Consider the following 26,380-nt stretch of genomic DNA (forward strand, 5'->3'; position numbering starts at 1 on the left):
TGTTCATGTAGCAAAAAATAAAATCAAGTAATTTTGTAGCCAAGAATAACTGTGAAAGACCATTCTAGTTCACAAATTAAGGGCTACAGCTAGAAATTATTAAGCAAAAGGAAAAGAAATGGGAAATAAATGAGTTTAAAAAACAGAAACAAATTGTCCAGGAAACCGACAGGAATGGAAAAAGGCAATCACTGTTGGTGATAAAATCAAAAGAAAATAAAACTTGGTTTGTAAGGATAGCAGAAACAAAAGATAACCTGGAAACAAGCCTTCTACTAGATGGAAATGACAGAATTGCTACTAATGATACCGAATAGGAAGAAACATGTAATAAGCATCATCATCTTAATCTGAAAAAAGCTGAACAATAAACTAGTAAAAACACTTCTCTTAGTAACCAACAAGCATACTGGACATTTAAAAGAAAAAAAAATGTTTCTAATTCATCAGGCTCTGTAACTTGTATTTGACAGTCAGAAGAACTAGGAATAACTGTGAAAGCCAATTAATTTTTCATCTTGCAACACTAATGAGAGTGGGGAAAAAAAAGATTAACACTGTGCAAAAATTTAAGAATTACAAATAAGACAATCCATTTCATTAAAGACAATTTCACCTGACAACCAAAGGCAAAATAGTGAAAAAGGTGGAAAAAAAATATATATTAACAGCATTAATATCAGTCATTAAGGCTTTAGTAAATGTAGGTCTTGTCAAACAAACTCTGTAAAAAAAAAAAATTCAAGTTTTAGCTGAAAAAAGATTAGCAAGAGAGATCATTTATTTTAGTACTACAGCAGTTAGTACTGTCTGATGAGTCGAATAATTTATAATTAGTAGTGGAACATGATGTTCAGACAATCTATTGACAGAATAGTAGATTATGAATGGTGATGGCATGGGGAAATAAAAATCAGAGCTTCTGGATCCTTTGGTCAATTTGGATCTAAAATATCTTCTGATGAATACTAAACAATTCTCCTTCACATATATCCTCTTCATATCTTGCAGAAACATTAAAGATTGCAAACCCTCTCCCAAAGAACGAGAGGACTGTTTTGAGAAGAAGCAACTGCAAAAAGGAGGATTGCATTGAAAACTCAGGTATAGTCAGTTCCTTACTAAGTCTTCACTTTGTTATTATCCTATGTGCTTCTTTAAAATTAAGTTAATTTCTGTTATAAAAATGCTTTCATCAAGGAGATGAACTAAATCTGCTCTGTTCATAAGTTATAGCTGCCTAAAAAACTGAGTATAACGTAAGTGGTGTCTGGGACAGGAAAGATTTCAAGATTCCAGCTTGGGACAAGAAAGAGCCAACAATCTGTGTACTTTGGATATGAAATTCAGGAACAATTGAAAGAAGCTAATTTTCATGTCGTCGTGTTGTGTGTCATCCCCCCCCCCCATAACTTGGGAATGATCACAAATAATAATAATAAAAAGAACTAAAATACTGTGGACAATTTACTTGAAAATACATTTCTGACTAAAGATTAAGAAGAAAACAAAAATGTTTTTGCTTCTAAATTAAGGTTAATAACGTTAAAGTAATCTAAAACAGCTCCTTAAAAGCATTTAAACAAGATTTCAGAATTACGATGAGCTGTAAGTTTGTTATTTCAAATTACAGATATCCAAAGGAAGAGAAATTAGCACTGAATTCATTCTGTAAACATCTAGCGTGCAGAATCTCTTGGAACACTACTGCAGCACTTCACTGCCAGCTGTAACAGAATCCCATACACTGAATGTTAACAGTAACATCGAATTAAAACATTTAAGTATTATAAGCTATGAAAGCAACATTGTGGCATCGTTTCTGTTTGCATTTCATGTATTTGAAGTTACTTTTATATTTGTCATGACCTCATTAAGTCATGCGACAATTCTGGTAATTAATGTAGCTGTTGGAACATATATGCAATTTCATTTCAGCTGTGGAGTGTATGAGAGGTAAGAGCATGCACTTATTACATTTTTAGCATAGAAGTTAGTAATAATTAAGTCTAAAAATCCCAGTATAGAAAACTGAAAACAATCTCACCAGATTTCTCCTATGTAAGTGCTTGAACTATTTTTTCAAATGTTATTTTCCTATTTTTTGCTGTTCTTAGTAGAGTTTTTGAATTATAAAGATTCTCACCTTACTACAGGATCACTTTCCAGTAATTCAGTAAGTCGCTGCAGCTGTTCAGGCTGAATGGATCGTCCCAGCAGGGCTTCAGTGTTAGTGTAGATAAGAAATGCTGACACAGTTCCTAACAAAGTTCCAACACCTAGAGACCCCACGCTGTCATAATATGGGTTTCCTAAACAAGACACCTCAAATTAGTTTGAGAGCATTTCTAAAACATTCCAGATAATTCAGATTTCACACTGAAAGTACTACAGTTTGAGTGTCTTGTTTTGCTTTTTGTTTGTTTTGATTTAGGTATTAGCAGGTATTTACTACCAAGGGACACAAATTTAGAAGAAAAAAGTTATCTTAAGAAGATCTCAAGTACCTCCTCTCACTCAGCTGGAAAACATCATACTCTCCTTTCTCCTGCAGGACTGATGAGTAGTCTTCAGTTTTTTGGGGTTTCCAGGTATAGACTTAAATTTATGAACATAAAATTCTATAAATTTAAACACAGGTAGTAGCACTACTAGAAGTCTTTGCTCTTTTATCAGTAAAGCAACATTGTTTTATAAAAATAATTATATCGCCATTACTTTGATGGAAGACAGAACAGACTTCCTGCATGATTTTTCCTACCAACTCAAATGCTTGCAATTATTAACCATTCCTGGAATACAGTATTTACATAATGGATGTTAAACATGTATTTACTGAAATTCAGATTGGTAAAAGGAGTACTGTATTTTTTAACTTTCTGAAGGAAACTAGAGATGAAATTAATTTTTATACAGAAGTCTTTGTTTAAAAAAACTTGCAACTAATTCATTGAAAGCCACAAACACAAAAAGACATTAAAAAAATATAAAAAAAAAAGTCAAAGCCTCAAAAGAGGCAAATAACCAATCTTCCATCTAATAAAATTTAACTGTGTAAAGACAGACTTTGAATCAGTTACAGATCATCCAACCTGCACAATTTAGTTTATCCAGAATTGTTCAGGAACAGTTATTAAATAAGATAATGCTAACACCACTATGTAGCAAAAGGAAGGGAAAAACTGCCTCCTTAAATTCTCCCCACATGCATGTGGGGCTGCATACCACTGAATAAGGTAGTTCAAATTATGTAATACCATTAAGTCATTTACATATGTGACTATAATAAACATACTTCTAAAATCTCTCAGCTTGTCCGGTAAAATAGCTCAAAAGGAAGCTAGTTCCATTCACATGCAAGTACTCTTTCAGGTTTAATCCCATCAATAACTGACATGAAAAAAATATATATATATCTTTATTTTATATATCTTAAATTCAAACTACTGGAAATCAGATCAGAGAACAGCATAAACCTCTGAAAGCCCACACAGTGCAAGTACTGGAAAAGAGCAGAGCTAGATTTAGAGTCAACCAGTATAAGCCAAATAATCTGTGTTCATATAATGCACATTAAGAATATTCAGCTTGCCTCAGTTTGAGGCAGAATTTCACCTGTTAAGGAAGTCAGACCCATACAGGTAGCAGCTACAGCCACACTCAGAACTGCTGCAGCATCCTCCAGTAACACCACATTGGTACTAGGATCACGACTCTGAACAACTGTGTAAACAAAAAAAATTACATTGCTTTGGAAGTCTTAGCTTTACTACATTGTGCACAGTACTTTATAAGCAATATTAATACTATCAAATTAAAAAAAATAATCTGTAAGTATATAGTTGTAAACTGAATTTTTATGTGTGCTCACACTTGAAAGCATTCATAAGTACAAAGAGCAAACCCTGTGCAAATTATGGAAACAATTATGGAAGCTTCTCCAAAACATTTGAAAAATGTAAAGCAGTATTTATCCAAAAAAACAGAAGTTCTTCAGTAAAAATATTTAATTAGCGCTACTTAAATCAACAGGTTTTCACCTAATTTGTAAAATGTATTTGTTACTAGAACAGAGAAAATAGATCAATAAAACAAGGGGAATCAGGAAGGAAGAAGAGACAAAAATGTTTCCATTATAAAGCAGCTACTAGTAAATAGATTCTGTTTTAAATAACCACATACCTTACTGCTATAATGACACATACCATATTGATAAAATGACAGACCCTTGGCTCGAGCACTCCTGCGGATTTCATTTATAGCAACAAGAAGGGTAGCTGAAACAACACCAATGTAGTAGTTGAAAATGGTTAGAGGCAAAAAAAAAAAAAAAAAAAAAAACCACAGCTTGTTTTCATTTTTAAAGGGAGGAATCTTTTCTTTGTATTATAGCAATAAATCATGAAGAAAACTGATACTTTGACAAATCAGAAAGTAGCCTTCTTTTCTACATACATTTCCTCAAAAAAATCAACAACAGTTACATACACTGATAGTTAAATGCCAAAAAGGCATTCTACATAGGCACTCACATAATGCATTCTTCAACTTCTGATTAGATAAGTTTGATAAGGAAAGTTATCCCACTTCTTTTGTTCACCACAATTGTCACTAACAAAGCTTAAAACTTTACTGTTGTGTAAGCAAGGACTAATTGTTACTGTAATTATTCACAGCATACCCTCAGAGATTTAAGAATACTGAAATAAAAATATTTCTTGGAACTACATACCTCCTTCAGATACCAATGACCCTGCTAAAATGCAATATGCCTGTATGGAAGAAAAACAAAAACACCTCTCAGTTACTGTTATATCTATATTTGTACATCACCACAGACTGGCAAAATGCAGCAATTCCAGAACAACATTACACACTATAAACAGAAACAAATGATCCAAAACCAAACAAACAACCACCAATATTTGAATTATGCAATACAATGTAAAATAGAAAAAGGTGAAAAGGGAAGATAAAGGGTTTAAAGAATAGCTAAAATGTAACAAGATTTTTTTGTCTTCAAAACATTGTCATTAAGGATGGTTTAAGTTAATTGTGTTAGGATTCAAACTGACTCAGGAAGTGAATTTCAGATGGTATTATTATTTTCTATTAAGTCAGCAGTGTCAAGTACACTGTACAATAAAGTACAATAACAAAACAAGATTAGCTTACCCAGAGAAGAGATTCTATAGGATGAGGGTGGAGTAAACCCATGATCCCGTGATACCAAGAAAGTCCTGCACCCATCATGAAAATGCCCACCCCACTAATCAGGGAAGCAATATAGCGCATGTTTGTGAAACCATACCTAGATGAAAACAAAGAAAATTATTTAGGACAATAAGCTACTGTATCTCTGCAGACATATCTACAAGTTTTTTCCCTGATTTTTTTTTTTTTTTTTTTACATGTCTTAGATTAAAGACTGATGTCTATTTATGATACAGGTGCTAAATCCAACATAAAACATGAAAAAAAAGGTATTTGAAAAATAGTATCTAATACATACAAAGAAATCAAGCATTGATATTTATTTCCTTTTTAAATAAACTTTTTACACAGCAGTACTAGCTCTTGTGTGGAGATTAATGTTTTTTGTGACTATAAAAAAAATATATGCAGCTAGCCTACATTTTTGTTTTGGTATTAATGTAAAGAGAAGAAAACTTGCAAAATCTTTGGGTAGTACAGTTAACTGCAAACCTTCAACATTTGCAGTCTTTATGAGTAATATTACTTCACCTCTTCCCTCTAAAGTGTACCTTTATTTTTTTTCTGATATTAACTGCTACTACAAACAGAATATTCCTTCGGTAACATTTAAAAAGCAATAGTTTGAAAGACAAACACTACGGAAGATGTGAAAAACTTGAGTGGAAGGAGATGCAAATAATATTTTGACAAATTTAAGACAAATTTGAAACACAAATTTGAAAAACACATTTTTCAAATTACCTGTAGAGCTCTTAATGAAGATAAATCTTAACTAATTCTGTAAATCAGGCATATAATGAACTATTGCTTGCAGAAATAATAACTTGCCCAAATATGTGAAGCGTAAAGCATTTTAAGACCAAGGAAATATCATGGAGACTACAGCTTGTAATGTTCATGATGCTGTAAGAATATAGAATTAAAACCCCTGTTACTAAGATAAAAACAGTACTTTAAGTCAAACACATCTCCTTACAACACAAGTAACTTCCTTGCAGAAAAGCACTTTGTTGAAAATAGCTGACAGGAATGATTTTTTTTAGTTTTATTTAAAAAAAATGTTGCTGTTCACATGAGCAATATCTACAAAAAAAAAATCTATTCCTTTAAGTTATCCATTGGAAGAGGCAGATGAGACCAGAATAACTTGAAGGAATAAAGCCAATTAAAATAGTACACATCAAAAAACACACCACAACAAAAATCATGAAATATAACATGCATCAAACCACTGAAGCTAAAACTCCGGCAGTTTGGCAGAAATCAGCATTCTTTCTTTTTTCTACCATAAAAGCAGAAACACTGCATTTCTGATCAGTATGAAATGGCACATTTAAAAAGGATAAGTTGATGCACAAAGAACTCATCTTACTCCTATATATGATTACTGAAACCATTATTTACTCCAAAAGCTTACGGATGACTAGGGTCAGGTGTCCTTGCAGACTGACTGATGCCCAAAGCTAACAGTGCCTACATAGGACAAAAAAGAAAAAAAAAAAAAGTTGAAAAAATATTAGAAACATTCAATTTCAACTAAACTTGAAAGAGAAATAGAAGTAGAAGCAATATACTGATTTACACGTGCTTTCTTACTGAAATTTTATTACAGCTGGAATATAATCCTCAACCCTATAATCAATGTATCCATATATATACACACACACATATCAACCCAATAACCCTCTCCCCCCCATGAAAATTGTTAATTATAACTTTCCAGATTTTAGAATTGCGACTACATCTACTACATGTGATCACAGCAGTTATCACTGTGTAGTTATAGCACAACATTACATTTTGTACAGTACATGTAATCACAAGAGTTGTCACTTCTTCATTGTGAAAGAATGTAGTTCTTCAGGAAACAAAACTATTTTAATATACCCCTCTCAAAGAGGAATTACACAGAGCCTACAGTGACGACATATAATTTTGAAGCAATAATCTCATACTGCAGCTTCTTTCACTACTGAACTTAATATTCTCCATACTGAACAAAAATAATATTTTGAAGGAAGAAAACCCTTGCTATCTAAGTGGAATATCTGGGACATTTAATTAGGCATGGATTAAAATATTGATGCAGTAAATTATAAACCTAGGCCTCAAATTTGCAAGCACATGCTTTTATTTTAGGAATGTGGTTACATCTAAACCTAATAAGAAGTATTAGAATTGACTGAACACTGTAGGTTTTGCAGTAGGCAAACTGCTTTGAGGCAGCAAGGCTTCTCCTGTGATTTCCCCAAAACCCACGCTGTTAAATATTTGAACACAAAACCAGCTTCCCAATGAAACCTTTAACTTCCACATTTAAAAAACTGTATTGCTTTTCTACTTGCAACTGGTAGAGAATTCCACTATCAAACTTGATTCACCTATACATCGACGAATTTGGACAAATGAAAATTGCATGCTTTAAAGCTGTCTCCCCATAAATTTCCTTAAGTATATTCACTTGAGTTAATAGCATTCTCTTCACTTTACAGCTGGAACATCTGAAAGGTTGTCTAAGACCATTTACAGAAAAAATAAGAAACACACCAGAAGTTCTCAATACAGTCCTTTCAGACCAACAAATGTACGAAGTATAAATGAAGTAGAAAGGCGGCCTCAATTACGTTAAAACGATTGAATTCTGTCCTAAGGTTCTGGGCATTCTTCAAATTTAAGGAAACACAAGACAGTTCCATTTTATAGCAATCACAAGCTACCCAAGGACTCCCTTTGTTTGAACTTCAAGAGGGTTCCAGCCACTCATCTTCAAGTACTTTGTTTGTTTCCAAAGACTTGCTTTATCAAAAACAGAAAAAAGGATTCCCTCTACACTAGGATGAAGTGAGATTTCAAGGTCTCCTGATGTATGTCTCAAGCATGCTAAGGAAAACAGTGGAAAAATCAGCATAAATTTTGTCCCTGCACACCAATGCTACACACCCAGCTCTGAGTCTGCACACCACCTTATCAAAGTAAGTGTGCACTGCATGTAGCCACTAAGGCAATCTAGTAAAAGAAACCATGATGCTCAAATTCTCACCATTCTTTTACCAACAGATGACTAACAAGTCTATTATTCTCTTACCATAACTTGAAATACTCTTACTATCAGGCAACATTTAAACAAAATAATATAGAGGTGTATTTTGTATGTCATCTTAGTTTCAACTCCTGCTGATGATCCATGAAATAGCTGACTGTAGTTCTACTTACTACAACTCCTCTCTTTCCACTTGCTTCTAAAAACCTTTTATAATCTACGTTCTGACTTGTCTCATTCTTACCTTAATAGAAATTAAAATACATAATTTAGTTTCTGAAGTACCAGGACACACACTCAGTGCCACTTCAAGATGACAAATACATCGTTCTTGTCTGGGACAGGCAGGGATCAAGCAGAGAGGAGTGAGCACGTAAACCAAATCACAGGCATTTGGTTCTGACGCTGCTTCCAAAAGATAAGGCTGGTCACATTGTGCATATGCATTGTGACAAACAAGGTTAAGGCTATTTCCTAATGTTTGCATCTTTGAGTAATATTTTAACCCATTTAACCTTTTTCAGTGCACTTTCATCCTGTTAGACAAGGGGAATGTGAGTTGCTACAGAGGTAGGGAACAATGACTTATACGGGGGAAAAAAAAACACAGTATCTTGAAATAAAAGAACAGAAGTAACTGGGGAGGGGGACAGAAATAATGTAGATGTATTACAAATAGAATTACCTCAGCAGAAACACTAGTTAAAACCAGTTTTATATATAGTTACAAATTACTCTTTCTAAACTCTGCATTTAAGGTTTCTAGACTAGGTCAACTATTCTACTGTTAGTTTATAAATTCTTCAAATTACTGACATTAGTATAAGGAATAAAAGAACAGCCACAGAAGTCTGTAGGAATCACTAATAGAAACCACTAGTTTTGGCATCTAAATGCGCAACAGGGTAACAACAGCTTGGCATTCAGATTGTGGAACAGCAGGAAGAGCTCTGCGTTCAGCAGTGTTTCTAAGTAATGTGCATTTCTGACAAAATATGCCTTCATCTGTCTACAGTTAGATAAAAACTGTACATAATAACATTCCATTTAAAGTGAGATTTGCACTTGTCTCCAGGAAACTGAAAAAGAAAAAAGTACGTGTCCACTACAAGTGCACACAAAAGAGTACATCTTGCTCCCCCTGCATGCCTGTGTAGCTTGTCACACTCTGGGCAGGCTTTGTAATCTGTATTACTAAAACCACCAATTATTTAATAATTGAGCAACACGCATAAACACCCTCTCCCAGGTGTAACTGTTCAGTTAAAAACACTTTAAAGGAACATTAGATTAAATATTAACTTTTTCTTCTTAAACTGTATTACTAAGCAGCACGTAAACCATACAAGTCAGTACAAAAAAAACAATCACAGGTATTTAACAGGAAGAACAATGTAAGAGACATATTACACAGCTGAATCTGAAAGGCATTTTTAGTAAGAGTTGCTGCTAATAAACTCAGAGTATATAGGCTTCTTTTCCAGACCAACATCATTTACATTCTACCTTTGAAAAGAAAAAACATTCTGCCATTCACTCAAATCCTTCTAAATAAAATGCTTTCATTTCTCTGACATTTACTATTTAGACATTTATTATAGGCAAACTAATGAACACTAGCAAACTGAATTATTGCTTTCAAATGTATTACAACTACTATAAGTAATTATTTTGCAAGAATAAAGACAGATACAAGTGCTAACCTAAGCAGCATAGAAAAATACTCACCTGGTTGCATGTGTCTGCTAAAGAATGTATAGCTTCTGAAAACATACTTGCAGAACCCGTGTAAACCCAAGCAAGTAGCTTAAAGAAAAAATTCAACCCATTTCTGAAAACAAAGAGAAGAAATAAGCTAAAGAACACCAGAATTTCAGTCTTTAGTATTTTCAGTAAAAACACAAGCACTATATAGACATGCATTACCTGCCAGCAAGTAGTGAAACTAAACATTAGTTCATTAGAGACCTGTACGGGCAGATAAGGCATACACACGTTCGGCATGTTTATTGTGCTAAAAAAAACTTTCAGCAAGCAAAAAAAGCAAAGATATACAATTAATTTTTCCAAAATCATTAATTTCTAAGCAATCCTGAATAAACTACACTTCCTTTCTGACTTCACAAGTCAGAAAGACTAACTGCCTATCTATATATGCATCAAGATTTTTCCCCTCAGTGGAAAAACAGCCTTAATTTCCTTCTCTCTTATTTTAGTCCTTTGCCTCCTATCTAGCCCCTCCTACTACTGGAGTGGAAAGTTTCTCACTCCAATCTCAGCTGGAAAATTCCTAATAGGAAGATGCCAGACGGGAAGATAATGTAAAAATTATCAATGGGGCTTTCTCCACAGAGATGTCCAATGTGCCTTGTCAAGTATTTTTTTTAGGTTAAAAATAAGCATTATGTTACAGTGTATACAGAGCAGAGTAACTATTAATGGTAAAATTTAATTAATTACATTCTGATAACGGATGTTCGAAGTATGAATCAGTAGTCTGGTCATTACAGTCACAGCTTATGGTCTGATTTCCTTTGTACTATCTTCTCCTCTTTCCCTTTAAATACATTTCAGCTTAGATTATTGTTGATTTTTAAAAGTATTCAAATTACATTCTCTTAGAAATGTGTGTATGCTCTCAAATGAGAGTATATGAACTTCTTGAAGAGAGAGGTAGCAATCTTTTCTATATCTCCTTCCATGCAAAGACCTGAATATGCTGTACCATATTTGTTTTAGTCTCAGGAGAAAATCTTAACTTTTACCAAAGCTAGGTAAAGTCTGAAAAATATTTACTGCAATGTTTTGAACATCATGCCAAGAAATAAAATTTAAAATCCAAAAACTGCTACTTCTAAAATACACAGTATTTTCCAGTAAGCCTCTCTTCTGCACCTAGAAAATAAGCAGTTTTGTTTAAAACAACTCTTTGCATTTGTGTTCCAAAATCTGTAAGGCACACATTCACCAACAAAATGAAAAAAGTATTGTTTTTTGAACTGTTGAAACAAATATGCAATACATCCTCCTTGTTGCCAGAAGTACTGCCAATTTTAATGTAAAGCCTAAATTTAGTTGGTAACTTTAAAATGTACTGATGCATGGGGAGAATCAGGGTTTCTTTGAAAAAATACACAAATGCAAAAGCAGATCAAAATCACCTATTTAAATCAAGTTTTTTGATTTAACAATTTAAATAACAATTAGAACAAATTCAAATACAACAATCCAGAGAGAACTCTAAACTGGAAAAATTAAAGAGCATTAATACCTCCCATTATACATTTAACATCCTGAATTTGTTTCAAAAATAGCCATGTGAAAACCCTGACAGACACACAGAGAACAGGAATTACAGGGAATTGAGAAATATATATGGTGAATTGTATCATCATGTGATTGTCCACAGCAGTTTGTCTTACAGCAAAAGTTATCAGTCTGATTTACATAACTATTCTTGTCTACCTACATAAAGCATTTATACTTCTGAAGAAAGCATGGTAAAAAAAAGTCAAAATTGAAAATCAAAACATTCAGATTCATTACGGATCTATGAAAAAAAGCATTTAGGTTCTACATTTGAGAACTAACCATATTTCATCATAGCTATTTCCAAACAAGCAGCAACTTGTCATCAAGTATTTGAGAACTGCAAGAGATCAAGAGATACTGTAACTTCTTTAAAAAAATAAAATAAAATAAAGTTCCACAGAAAAACTGTGGAACATCCATACTAGCAGTAACTATATTTTTTAAACTTAGAAATCTTAGAAAACTTAGTAAATTCAGAGGGAAGTTTTCAGTCAAATGAGTTTCATGTTTTTTCCTTAGGCAAAAAGCATGTAGTTTTGTAGGAAAACTTCAAGAGATATTTCTTTCTCAAAGTCTTGTTTCTCATCACACACACACAAAAAAATCATTTTTCCCTAAGTTTCTATTTTGCTCTTTTATATTGATAGTGTCTTAGCAAATAAAAATTTCATAAATAAGTTTTATTATAAATATTTTCATGGGTTATAAGATGCAAATTTTAGCCATTCTGAACTTTCCAGCAATCCTGAGAAAAATTTAACATACCTTTGTCTATTTTGTGCCAGATAGTCACTGGGTTTATTTGTCAGGATTACTAGTTTCGTTATGTTTCATTCAAATTGTAAGATGTGTGAAAAGCAGAAACCTCCTAAAACACCCCCTTATCAGTTGAAACACTGAATAACACCAGAAAAAGGAATAATTTTCTGTTGTTATATAAAGATTGTTTAAAAGCCTCCTTTCACAAGACAGCAAGGAAAAGAACAACTTTAAATGTCTGCCTCTTCATGTCCTTCAAGATGTAGGGCTTTGCTTTAATAAACTGTTTAGCGTAATCACGTTCAAAAAATTTGCTCTTCTCTAATCAGTGATAAAACATCTCTCACCTCCATATATTGATGAATATATTTACTGAACATCTTTCCCAACAACAATGAATAAACAAATCTATTAATTTCAGTTACACAAAGGTATCTTTAGCTTGAATACACAGACTGTAGTTTCCTTTTCCAGGACAACAAAAAAATCAATGTTTTTTAATAATTGCGTAAACAAAACTTTTCCTTTTTAAACTTACATGCAAATAGCTACCATTACCACTTTCCCTGGTCCCTTGAAAAACATAGCTGCTGTACTGGAGCGTGGCTGTATAAAGAAATAAGAGATTATTAAAACAAGCCACTGAAACAAAATAACCAAATCTTGAAGACCTCATGAAGTATCTACTGAACAATTTATTAAATAAAATCTTTGTACACAGTATTGCAAAAGTGAAGATACAACTCTTGAAGCCTACTAATTACTACTGAACGTTTACCCAAACTGCAGTGGCATCGTATACATTACTACAAATGGATGGCTATAAAAAAGACAAACAACCAACAGAGCCTCCAGCCTCCACCAGGGGCCACTGCTACCATAACAACTGAAGCCAGCTGTGCAGCTGAAAGATTAAGATATCAGTCTACCGTGACAGAGTACCTACATGTAAATCTAGAGAATAGGTCTGCCTAAGCAAAGAGGAAAGGCCAAAAGTAATGCAAGGTGCAGAGCAAAGCGTTGGTGTGTTTTTTTTGGCTAAAGAAATTTATTACAGCTTAAAAACAACAATGTACTTACTACACATGTTTATGGACTATAGGTAGAATCCAAATGAAGCTGCAATTTTATTAAGAAGGCAATTGACAAAAAAACTTACCAGTGGATTACACCACCATAGTTGGAACTCATTTAAACTGGCAACCCATTTACCACTGCATTATAATCAGAGCTACAGCTGGCATATTACAGTTAAAATAAATCTTCTAGTAATATTCAAGTAGTTACGCTTATGCAACTGTTTTGTAACTTTTTTTCCCTTTGAAAGGTATTAAGTATACCTCAGAGCATTTTTCTTACCAAAATCATTAAAACAACTCTTACCTTAGTATTTCCAAAGAACTCTCTGTATTCCTTCAACAGCCTTTGGTTTCTAAATAAATCTGCAGTAAAAAAAATGTTATCATGAGTATATACTAGTAGCTAGTAGTTTCAGGAATTTCTGTTTTTTTTTCTCTCCATACAGCAGCTAACTTCTATTAAGAGCAAGATGGTCTTACTGAATTAAAATGTTTTAAAGGGATATTTGTTTGTGAAAAAGTCCTCCCAATATTGTTCATCAGAAATACATATTATGTACTTGCACAAAATGCAAAATATAATTTGCTATGATCCCATACATTGTTTCCATTTCTGCCAACAAAGGATTACATGCAGAGGGAAAAATTCAAAATACACTATTTTGGCTAAGGTTTTTTTTGGCCTTTCAGTTTCCCAGGGTGGCGGTGATGACACCTTTAGAACCAAATTCACGCATTCTACTGCCCCTACCTCAACCTTTTTTGCCATGATGGGGAGAAGGGAGGATGTTTCATTGCAAGTCTCTTAATTTCAATATTTTTCCTACCCATGTATGGTGTTCAATAACTTCAAAATAAACAAAGGTATGCTACGGAAGAAGATGTAGTCCTACAAAGTTGTACAAAATACTCTGAAACAGCCAGTGGAGTACAAGGATAGTCTGTACAAAAAGGAAGTTACCACTTACAGTATACATTGTATCAGAATGCTATTATGAATAAGTAGGTTTTTTAATGTATCTTTTTTTTTCTGTATTATGCTCAAGAATTATTTTGTTTTACTATCAGGAAGTTCCAGTTGCAGAATTGGAAGAGAGAGAGAGAGAGAGAGAGAGAGGGAAAAAGACTTTTAAGTGCATAATTGGAGTAAGTACCTTGAAGAGGTATTACCTCTCCTGAGATTTTAACTGACCAGACAGTCCAAAATCCATTAAAAGCTATACTGATTTGACTGTAGCTGCTATTGATGACAATAATAATTTCATTTTAAGCACAAGGATGACTTTTGCTTAAGATGATGGGGGGGGGGGAGGGTCCCCCCTTCCAAAGCAGAGACAAGCTGAACTCATTTCAGGGGAAAAATAAGTTGATAAAGATATTATATCACGACTTCGATTTATTTTATGCCTTCTGAATATTCTCCAAAACCATTTAAGATATTTATTTTTATCTAAGATGCTCCCATCCTCAAAAAAACAAAGTATGACTGTAAACCTCAACTGAATGTATTTTCTTGCTGTATCACAGAATTAATAAATTATAAGATAGTTAATAGATAACAACTGCATAGATAACAATGTGTTATACTATGCTATAAAATCTTTTTCAGTAATTGGCAATTTCAAATCTGTATGTTCTCAGTGAAATAACACACTCACCATCTAGTGGATTTCCAGTCATACTTTGTTGTTTACACTTGAATTTGGGGGGTTGGTCTGTTCTCCCATGTGCCTGGTGACAGGACGAGGGGAACAGGCTAAAATTGCACCAGGGAGGTTTAGGTTGGATATTAGGAAGAACATCTTTACTGAGAGGGTTGTGAGGCATTGGAATGGACTGCCCAGGGAAGTGGTTCAGTCACCATTCCCAGAGGTCTTTAGAAGATGTTTAGATGTAGGGCTTGGTGATATGGTTTAGTGGAGGACTTGCTAGTGTTAGATCAGAGGTTGGACTCCATGATCTTCCAACCTAGATGATTCTGTGATTCTATACTCACTTTCTCTGTACTTGATCTCTTCCTCTTTGCGTCGTTTTCTTTCTCTAGCAAGAGCCTCTGGACTACCCCAAACTTCAAGAGATCTGCACAGAGTAAAAGTACCATAACAATTGCTCTACTTTATGCAAGATACACTTGATAAAACAATGACCTGTAACTTCTTTATGGTTTAACTGCATTAAAAATGACTTTCCTAAAAACAGAACATCACATTATTCTTTCTGACAAGAAGCCACATATTACTTTGCAGAACAAAAAAAGGGAGAGAGGATGCATGGGACAAGTTTTTCATCTTTGGACACAAGAAACATACCCTCCAGTTTTATATATGCCATGTAATTATTACAAAAATAAGGATATAAAATGTGTTCAGATAAAAAATAGAAAACATTATTGCCCTTTTACATTGTAAACCTGAGTTCTAAAAGTTCTCTCTCATATAATGCATTTTATTAAATGATTCAAACATTTCCTTCAAAAAAAATGACCTTACTTTGCCTCTACATCCGACCTCAGGTACACAGTGAAAGTCTCAGTGTCATCATGTGGGCTTCGTCGTTTAATTTTCCTCAGCTGGTCTAAATCACTGAGGAAAGCAGAGAAAGTTTAATGGAAAAAAAATGCATATTATTCTAATTCTACTTTTGTATCTGTGTGATCTTCCACAGTTTCATTATTAATTCACGGTACAAAAAAAATGAACTTGTTTACTTGAGCCAGGATAGATACAACACATAAAAAAGCAAGCTGTCAATAGGAAGTTATTGAAAACCACTTTGTTTTCCACAGTCAGAAGTGCAAATCATGTCCTCATACTATGAACTATCATACATGGAAGACAGAGCAATAAAACATTTCCAGTGAACGATCTGAATGTAAGTGATTGTATACAAGTACTCGATTAGAAGGCTAACAGATTAACACTTCTAAATGAATATCAGAAGTCACATGACATGAAAAGTTAACAAATGCATCCTTAAAAACTGTGCAACCAGGGTAAGCTGCAAAAGGTGGGAGATAAAACTACGTTGGGGAGCCAATAAATTCTCTGTGATGACCTACGTATTAGGACATCTAAATTTCATTTAGAAGCATCTTTAAAAAAAAAATAAAATAAAAACAAACAGACAAAATAATACCAACACCAAAGAAAACAGTAGAACATTTCACTTTTAGCCCAACCAATCTAGTCTTAATCTTTTTTCTTTTTTTTTTTTTTTGGTCAATTCAGCAAAACGTTATTACTGCAAAGTATGCCAGTTCATAGAATCACAGAATGGTTTGGGTTGGAGGGGACCTTAAAGCCCACCCAGTTCCAACTCCCCTTCCACAGGCAGGGACACCTCCCACCAGACCAGATTACTCAAATCCCCATCCAACCTGGCCCTGAACACCATCCACAGATTCTCCAAGCAACCTGGTCCAGTGCCTCACCACCCTCAAGTGAAGAATTTTTTCCTACTGTCTAATCCAAATCTACTCTTTCAGTTTAAAACTATTATCCCTTGGTCTATCACTACACTCCCTGATGCCAGCTTTCCTGTAGGCCCTCTTTAGGAAGGGGAAGGCTACCCTAAGGTCTCCCTGGAGGCTTCTTTTCTCCAGGCTGAACCACCCCAGCTCTCTCCATACGAGAGGTGGCCCCCTATGAAGCTTTACCAGTCATGGTTTAAAAAAGGATTTAAGCATAATGTCAGAGGATTTCCCTTGGTTTGGTAACATGTGCTACACATGAAAACTGGGGAAGAACAGTGACAGCAGAAAAAGTTATGAACGAAGTCACAAAGTCTTTAGATTTAATATGGGTCACACACAACATGCATCACATCTGACAGACAGCTCAACTGACACTACTCAGTAAGACTTCCTGGCAGGAATGACACATAGTAAAAAGACAGTAACTATGAATCAAGTAAAAAATAGTTAGGTTGCAACGAACCAGGTTGTATTTTATCTCAAATTACAGACCTCATGTAACATGAAGTTTCTAGTGATTAGCTGCTCTAGAGGCAGACATTCCCTAGCTAGGTTTATGGTCATATAAATATAGGTAAATTAGTTTAAGAGGCTACTACAGGGATAATGCAAACTAAGTGTGAGCTCCTAACCACAGTTACACTTAGTAAACAAGAGCTATATAACTATGTATACTGCAAAAGCTTTGGGAAAGCTTTAGCAGTTGCTGAGCTAAGTCACTCTACAATCATTATTACTTTTGAAACAAATACAAACAAATATTCACAATTTAAATTTCAACTTAAATCCATCATACCTGGATTTGAGACAAAACTCATTTATGGCTCTGACTCCAGTGATGAAGTTATTCTGCGTGTATTTTGGTCCATACTCTCTTTTTTTAAGGACTGCTTTCACTTAAAAACAGAAATAAATGAACAAGTCAGTCACTGACAGAGACCAAAGCAGAAATTCCAAAGAGGTAATTCAGTCTGACAACAAATTGTGATGGCTCTAAGTGGATTTCTGAAAAACACTGTTGTCAGTGAGGCAGAAAACTTTCAAGAAGAGACAGAAACGCTCACAACTGTGTAAGTGCATAACAGTAGAATGATTTTACCTCAAAAAATGCTACTTGCAGTATTGTAGTTCAAGGCCCTCAAACATCCCACATACTTAACTGTCAGCTATGCATCCAACTTTAACATCAGGGATGGGCTTTGGCTGTTACGACAGCATTCAATTATGGCAGTTTGAAAAGCTTTGCTCTGGCAAATTAAATGACAAAGCACGCTATTTCTTTTTTCCCCCTACTATTTACGTGCAGAAGTTGGAATTGGTTAAGGTTTTTAATCTTGCAGACCACAGAGAAAACTCAGATGGCTGCATGTGTCATTTTGCTCAGCTATTATTGTCAAAATTAACACACTTAATATTAGATGTTTTTAACAATTAAGATGTATATTCTTCATTTATAATTCTTTGCATGTGTAGAATACATACTGCATCATATTTTCATGCATAAGAAAGGATACCACAGCTATTCAGAAATAGATAATAAACTCTGAAATAAATGGAATTTTAAATTTATGCCTTTATTTCCTGCATGTCTTTAGGTACATATATATCTTTGTCTTATCTTCAAAAGAAAATCATTATATGCTTATTTCTGTTAAAAATGTTAGGCACATTGCAAGAAGAGTTACAGCTGCTGAAAGATACAGCATAAAGAACACATCTGAAAACAAAAATATGAAACTTTGCCAGTAAGAAGACTTATGAACACATGAATTTCTTGTGTATCACAGCATCTCAGCCAATATTTTCTACAGCTAGTCCAAAACTTCTCATGAAATCATAGAATACTTACAGCATCTAAATACTAAGAAAAAAAAATCCCACAATTTCCCATTTTCTTACTTCTGTGCTTTGAAAGCTTAAAGGTAAAATATATTGCTTGACACTTAACAATTTGCAAACTATGTAGATACCAATATTTACCATAATGATCTGGTTTTTGTCATCCAGTTTGAGTTGTGAACAATTGTGTTAAAGTACTTGAGTACTCACATTCATCACATGATGCTCCTGAGCAAAGATGACATCAAACTAGAGATTTCATAAGAAGGTCCACTATTTACTACGTTTAAAACTGGATGAACATTTTTTTTTTAAACAGGAAGAATGTTTCCCACCTTTTCTGATTTAAAACACGGATATACACCCAAAATATTAAACTTAATATAATTTGTGGATTTATCAAACACGAATGCACCTTGCAGAAACACAAGTAAGTTTCACTAAAATAACACACTATGCAACAGTGTTACAATGGTTATAACCCAACAATCCTACCCCCTATTTCAAATAACTGCCTAAAATTGATGACAAAAGTGAGAAAAGGAAAAATCAGCTTGGTATTTTCAATCAAAGGACAAAGTTCAATAAAAGATGATGTATAAACAACATTATAAATAGCACAGAGTTTTTAAGATTAGCGTTCCTTTAAGAATAAGCTTCTATGTCACAGCAGCATCTGAAGACTTCCACTTCACAGACAGAATCAAGATCTTTAACATAATCATTCTTGGTTGTGAGTACAGAGACAAACCCCCTTCTCACCAAAATATACATGCATAAAATATATAAATTTCACAGTCTTACTCTAATTTCTCCTGTCCACCTTGTATGTTCCCCCTGCCTTCATGCACTAAGTGACAATAAACCCAAAGAAATTAACATAAGGGATGCAGACAAAAATGTATGGAGAATAGGAGACACCAACCTCACCTTGTTAGTGAGGAATATGGGAATTTGATGTTTCTTTAAGCTACGGAAAAGGCAGGAAGGAATTCTGACAGAAGTTATTGCACACTAAGTCAGTTCCAGTGCAAAGAGATTTATTTTAAAGGAATTTAAAGAAAAACGGCAATTTCTGTTTTGATAAAGTTCCTTCCATTCATAGGAGGCTAGGACTGATCAAAAGGAAAAGAACTTATAGCTTAACTCTCATAATAATGTAATAAAAAATAAATAAAGATAAGAGTGAAATCAAGCATGATAAATTAACAACATGAAAGTAAGATATGCTCTTGTTTAAAAACTTAAGTGTTTAAAAAACAAAAACCTGTATTTATTACAGGCACAAACAGGGATACTACAGGACCCAGATTAGGCTGTTCATGTGGTCAAAATATATTTAGAAACAACACTGATTAGATTAACTCAGCAATAAGAAGGAACAGAGGAAGACTTAGAACAAGGACTAGGGGAAGCTCAAATATTCAGCTTAGCCCCATTAAATCTGATATGGGAAATGGACTTGCCTAAAGAGATGCAAGGAGGACAGATTGTCATAACAGATGAGAAAACAAGTTTGTCTTTTCCTGACAAACACATCAGCTGAAATGAATTAAAGAGTCATAAAAGAGTGGATAATTAGAAGGAACATTCCTACACACTTTTTTTTTTTTTTTTTTTTAAGTCATTTTAAAAAAAAGCAGGCACCAAACAAAGCTGGCATACAAGCACTTATAAAAATGTTATTCTCACAACTTTTTACACAATCGAACAGAAACCAGTTACTCTACATACTTCTTTTTTTGACTACTTGTCAACAGCAACAAAGTTTTGATACATAAGATATTTCTTTACCTTTTACTTGGATTGGGTCTTTACGGAAAGATTGCTTTTGATCTGCATTGCTGGTACCTTGTCCTGTAAAATAAAAATAAAGCTCATGGCAAATATGGAAAAACCTTCTTTTCTTTTTAGTAAAGAGTTTCTTTGATGTAAGAATACAGCTTAATATTGCTTTCCATGATGATACAAAAATACCTGCCGGATTTCCAACATTTAAAACTCTTAAAATATGAAACATGAATAGTAAAAAAATAAGTTAACAACAAAAGACATTTAACATAGTACTGAAACTTCTAGCAGCTTCAAAAGCAGTCCAAACATGCAATCTGTAACAGAACATATATTGAATTTTTAAACTATTTTAACAGTGTACTTACAATTTGGGGCAAATTTTATGCAAAATTTAGACTAGTAAACAGAAAGAATTCTACACGGCTTATGACTGCTCATCAGCCAAGTCTCATAAAGCTTTCAAGCTGCTATTCAATTTTAAGGGACTGAAACTATTTAACTTACAGAAATTCACTCTTTAAAATAAAGAATATTTAAACTAGAACCCACAACTCTTATGTCACAAATTTGAGTTATATTTAGCACAAAATATTTTTGCTTTGGAAATTTGACAGTATGACTCTAGAAGAATTCAATAAAATATAACTTACAATACTGTGAAGTGAATCTTAATATCTGAAAATTAATAAATTTTGGTAATTTATTTTAAAGCCATAATTTGGTAAAAAGTGGTATTTGGTAATTTAGTTTAAAGTGAAAATTTTAAGTAGAAACTAGAAGTACTACAGGATAGTTTAGACAAATATTGCATCTTTTCTCATGCATCTCGACACAGATTTCAGAATAAAAACCATATGATATTAATACCTTGAACCAACGAACACCTCCTTTTGTGCCCTAACACTATAGGTTGGCCACATATCAACAGTCATCAACAAAATTAGAAGGGATGTTAAAAAAAAATGAAGATTTTTTCCAAGCAGGTTAGTGTTAATTAACGAGCTAGCTTAACATGATACTCAAATTGTGCAAAGGTCAGATATTCTTCAAGCTTGGACTCCATAATATCTTTTCATCAGGCAATTAGCTACTGCCCTTACAGCAACTGAGGAGTAAGGCTAAGAGCAGCCCAAGTATATTTTCTCAGGAAACTATAGGTAAGGAAAACACTTTCAAATGTACAAAGCTGATCTTATTACACAAGAAATAACGTTTGATCCTGTATATGAAGCATGGATACAACTATATGTATCCCAAAACAAGCCTCAAAGCAATTATCCGTCTACACATAATATCTCCAGGGGGCAGTTCCAGGTGCACTTGCCAGCCCCCAACCTTCAGGAAAAGGGGTGTTGTTGAGGTAGCCACTTGGTGCAGTTCCACTTAAGGCTTAGCATGATTTAAGGCCACAAGACCACAAAGGACAGTATCTCTCCTCCAGCCATTATAGAGACAGCGAGCAAGATCAGCTTGAGGATTCATCTGAACCCCAGCTCAGAAAAACAAGAGCACAATTCATTTTTAACAAAGCAAGCCCGAACATTATTAATGCCAACACAAGAGAGGGATAGGAGATGATGGGAACACTCCCTCAGACAACAGTCACCAATTATACAAGTTCAGAGCAATCACAAAAGCAATGGTGCTAGACTGTTTTCACGTGTCCAAATTTCAAGAATACCAGAAGCTGCACATTAAGAACCCAGGAAAAAAACAACAACTAGAACTGACTCTACAGCCTTTTGTGGCATTTAGGCAGGTATCTTCTGGAAGATTCTCACCCTCTAGCATCCACCTGCAGCTTAAGACTTTCCAAGAAACATTAATGGTCTGAGGTACTGTCCTCTTCTAAAATCCAATTACAATCTTCAGAAACCATATCTAGTTTGTTACACTTTGAGCAATATCCAAGATCTGTTGTACTTCCAAACATCAGAAAAATAATACTTTTTGCTGACTATACTTCCTAGCTTTAAAGACTAGCTTTTTAAAGACTGCTGCAAAGCCTCCGGAATTTACAAGTTACTAAAGTTAGAACTTAGATCTGCCAACATGACAACTAAAGAGAATAAAATGTTATTGAATAAACCACTTAGCTTTAGACAAAAGCACACAGAGAGCAAGCTTTTGTTTTGAAAAGCATTTGTAATCGCTTGAGCATGCTAGTCTTTCAAAGATGCATCTGTGCAGTCCTACACACAATAAACACAAAAAAAATAGGAGATGCTAGGATGGATCAAGGACAAGACAGTTCTGCATTTCTTAAACACCTAACTCGCACAAGACTGACAAGAAAACAAGATTGGCAGCAAGTAGGGTCAGAAGTTATGTCCATTATATCAAGTGTTTAATGTGGATGCTGCAGGTGTGACAGCCATCACATCAGAAAGCTCCAGCAGAAGAAACAGCTCAACCATCTTTCAGCAGTCTTCTAAAGCCTGATCCAGAGAAGTCACAGTACTCAGTATTCACCCTAATTCAATCTTTATCCCTAGTTCATTTAACACAACAAACCTGCAATAGTACGACAAAAATTCAAGTAAGCAAGAAAAGCAGCAAAAGAAAAGGGATGCATTCCCTTTATCCCTTATACAATCTAATACCTGCTGACATCAACACGTTTTTATCATCACAACTAAGTTTGATTAACTCTAAACCTAAATCCTTTAAATAATGGAATAACAAAGGAATAAATTTCAGAATTACTTAGTGCATTTGGAATTAATATACAGACGCCAAGAAGCAAAAAATACTAAGAATTCTGCAGCTGTAATGTCACACAGTGGAATTTAAAAAGTATCAGTTGTGACATACACTTTTTTTTTTTTTTTTTTTTTTTTTTTTAACTTTTATACAAAAGTTTTCTTTATTTTAGTCCAGTATTACCTGTTCCGACTTTGTTCACAGTTTCTTCAGAGGTTGGTACATTTTTATCTTCTGATCCAAGATCTTTTTTCTGACCACTGGAGGTATAAACTCTCACTTGACTCATCAACTGCACAGGCAGACGATTGCATGGTAAAATACATGGCAGACTCACGCTTTTCATTGAAGCTTGCCATCCTAACAGGGGGAAGGAAAATAAGACTTTTCAGACCACCATTTTGAAATGAAAATGGAAGGAAAGTGGCTCAGAAACACCAACACAGGTTATAGAAAGTTAGTGTTTAAGTACTGACCTGTGCTTATTTTACCTGGGTTTAGGATTTACAAAACAGACACACAAACACAGTACACTTCCATTACCTCCTTTTAAACATCCACTTTTAAAATCCCATCTAATGCCAGTTTTTCCCCCTTTATACAACCTGCTACATACCTCTAGATGATCTTAAGAAAAAAAAAAATACTAAGCTATTTGATTAAGATTGGTTTACTGATATGTTCAGTACTCTTCTAGTCATACTGCCTCAAGATCTTCAAATACAATCATTAGTGAACAAACACAAACCACTACAAAACTATTAGCCAGTGTTGCCGTTTCATTTCACTGTGTACACTCTGTACAAACTATGTTACCTATTAACAAAACGTGTAACATACACGGTTCAATTTCAGAGCACCTGCTAAAGAAGTTACCCACAAAGGTGTGTTATGTTGTACAAAACCCTTTAATGAAGAACACTGTAAAATTCTACTGTCTTTACAACAGACTAGATTACAACATAAGTGAGTAAAAAGTCAAACGGGAGGTCACCCTGGGGAGGCAATTTCAATTTTAAAAGACAGGCCAAAAGCGGAGTTGGATGCCCTACAGACCAACCTGTGCTAGCAAGCAGCTTGCTTTGGGCAGTACAAAGCTTCACCAGACACTCAGTGTAACTCCTCCAACCTGACGTGCCACAGGCAAACCTATTTGCTTTGGAAAGCATGCATTAAAAGAAATTAAATATATATATATATCAAGCAATGCTGGTAAATCAAGTCATACAAAGTATGACTAATCATGCATGAATAATGCACTACTCAACAAAATAACTACGTTTCAGATAACCGTGGATCCCACGAAGGTACAAAGAACTTTCCTTTTACTTTTATCCTTTATATTGTGGCACCTACATGTGTGCAGGCACTGACTTGAACCTTCCAGAAAAATAATTTCACTTTAAAAAAAAAAAAAAAAGTCAAATAAGCTCTTATGAATGCTAAACTGTTGCCAATGTGGCAAAAGCCCAGCAAGCCACCTGGGTGCCGCTCAGGGAGCTCGCTGATGATGACTTAGGAAGGAAAGGCTGCGGCGAGCACCTGCCAGACGCGAGCACTGCTGCTCCCGAAGCTTTGGTGCCACCGGAGCGCTTCGTTAAAGGAAGGTTATCGGCATGCTTAGCTGACGGTTTTCCTATTACTCTACACAAGTAGAAGAAACAAATAAGGAAAAAAAAATATAGTGCTGCGATGCAACCTAAGTGCCTTTACGAGATCTGAGCAGAATTTTAATTTCAGGGGCTCCGTGGCCTGCAGGACAGGCAGGGCCCGCTTCACGGACCCCACAAACCCCACAAAGCAGGGCTTTATTTCACCTAACTCCTACAAATTTGGCCTCCCACCCCTTAACCCAGGCCTGGCAGGAGGCCGAGGCAGGACGCGACGCTCCCACCGCGGCAGCCCCGGAGCGCTGCGGGGGGGCTCGGCCCGGGCCGGGCAGGGTCCCCCGGGGCCGGGCAGGGCCCTCCCGTGCGGCACTCACCGTGGCAGGCTCGGCGGAGCGGCGCCGCCTGGCCCCGCAGGTACAGCCCGTAGAGGCTGCGGCAGCCCCGCCGCTGGGCGGCCAGCGCCGGCATCATGGCGGCGAGCTCGGGCGGAGCGCGGCCGCTCCCCGCCGCACGCCAGCGGCCGCACAACGGCCGGCGATTCGCATCGGAGACACCGGCGGCGGCGGCAGCGGCGGGCTCCTTCGCCTCCTTCCCGTCCTTCCCCTCCTCCTCTCCCTCCGGAGCCCGCTCGGACGTGCGGCGGGGCCCGGGGCCGCCGCTGACTCACCCGGCGCCCCCGCCGCGCCTGCGCCGAGCCGCCGCCGGCCTCCCCTCAGCGCCCGGCCCGGCCCGGCCTCCCCTCAGCGCCGCGCTTCTCCCCCGCGGGGTTTGGCCCCTTTGGCCCCCCCAAAACGCCCTCGGGGTGCTGCTGGCCGAGGGGCTGAGCGGTGCTGAGGCGGTCAGGGGTGCGGGCCGGGGCTGAATGGCACCCCGGGAGCGCCCCGTCCTCCCCCCGTAAGGAAGAGATAACAGGGGAGCGTGCGGGACGTGCGGTGGAGTTGTTTGCAGACACCACGTTAAACACGCCTGCCGAAGCTGCTGACAGGATTTCCCTGGGAAGTTTGCAGGATTTCTGTGCGAAAACCCTCATCTCTACCCCTAGCGCTGTCTTAAAACACACCTCCCGGGTCGGTGCTAATAAAGCATAATCTAATAAAAACCCTGTTTCTTTCCCCCAAAAGAGGGCCCGGCGGCTGAGCGGGCGGCAGGTGGTGACGGTGTCTGCCTGCGCCGCCTCCTGCTGCTGCTCGCAGCCGGATTTTCGCTCCGGAGCCGTGAAAGTTCCCCCTGTAAGCATACAATTAGTCTCACCGGCACCACGTTACACTCTCATAAACAGCGTTTTGGCAACTTGAAGATTTTCCAGGATAGCTTAGGTAATCGCCTACATGACTCTGACAAACTGGCCCCGGCTGCCTTGTCTTCATTTGCACGCTGGGAGGAACACGGAAACTCACCAGGAGTTAGTCAGCTTGGCAGGGAGCTTTGGTAAATAATGTATCCGATAATCCACAAAGCATTTGACCACTTAGGAGAATTATTATGATGCCTGTCTTTAACATACTCGATTAGATTTCCAACTAGATTTACTGGCACATAACTTCTTTAACAGTCA

The 26,380-nt window shown here is 36.0% G+C and overlaps 1 protein-coding gene across 1 annotated transcript in view; it reads right to left on the reverse strand.

Moving 5' to 3' along the window:
• The window catches only part of SLC30A9 (solute carrier family 30 member 9), a gene marked incomplete at its 5' end in the record, with an annotated part of 33,913 nt that extends 8,428 nt beyond the window's left edge, over positions 1-25,485 (reverse strand). The window contains 15 exons of the mRNA XM_032186346.1: positions 2,147-2,312; positions 3,616-3,723; positions 4,206-4,277; positions 4,733-4,772; positions 5,176-5,311; positions 6,635-6,690; positions 9,986-10,088; positions 12,867-12,934; positions 13,712-13,770; positions 15,404-15,486; positions 15,897-15,989; positions 17,676-17,775; positions 20,513-20,575; positions 23,399-23,575; positions 25,200-25,485. Coding sequence (XP_032042237.1) covers positions 2,147-2,312; positions 3,616-3,723; positions 4,206-4,277; positions 4,733-4,772; positions 5,176-5,311; positions 6,635-6,690; positions 9,986-10,088; positions 12,867-12,934; positions 13,712-13,770; positions 15,404-15,486; positions 15,897-15,989; positions 17,676-17,775; positions 20,513-20,575; positions 23,399-23,575; positions 25,200-25,485 — 1,610 coding nt within the window. The remainder of the gene's footprint in view (positions 1-2,146; positions 2,313-3,615; positions 3,724-4,205; positions 4,278-4,732; positions 4,773-5,175; positions 5,312-6,634; positions 6,691-9,985; positions 10,089-12,866; positions 12,935-13,711; positions 13,771-15,403; positions 15,487-15,896; positions 15,990-17,675; positions 17,776-20,512; positions 20,576-23,398; positions 23,576-25,199) is intronic.
• Between the last annotated feature and the right edge of the window lie 895 nt (positions 25,486-26,380).

Source organism: Aythya fuligula, chromosome 4 (genome assembly GCF_009819795.1).
Source record: "Aythya fuligula isolate bAytFul2 chromosome 4, bAytFul2.pri, whole genome shotgun sequence".
In the NCBI taxonomy this organism is placed as follows: domain Eukaryota; kingdom Metazoa; phylum Chordata; class Aves; order Anseriformes; family Anatidae; genus Aythya; species Aythya fuligula.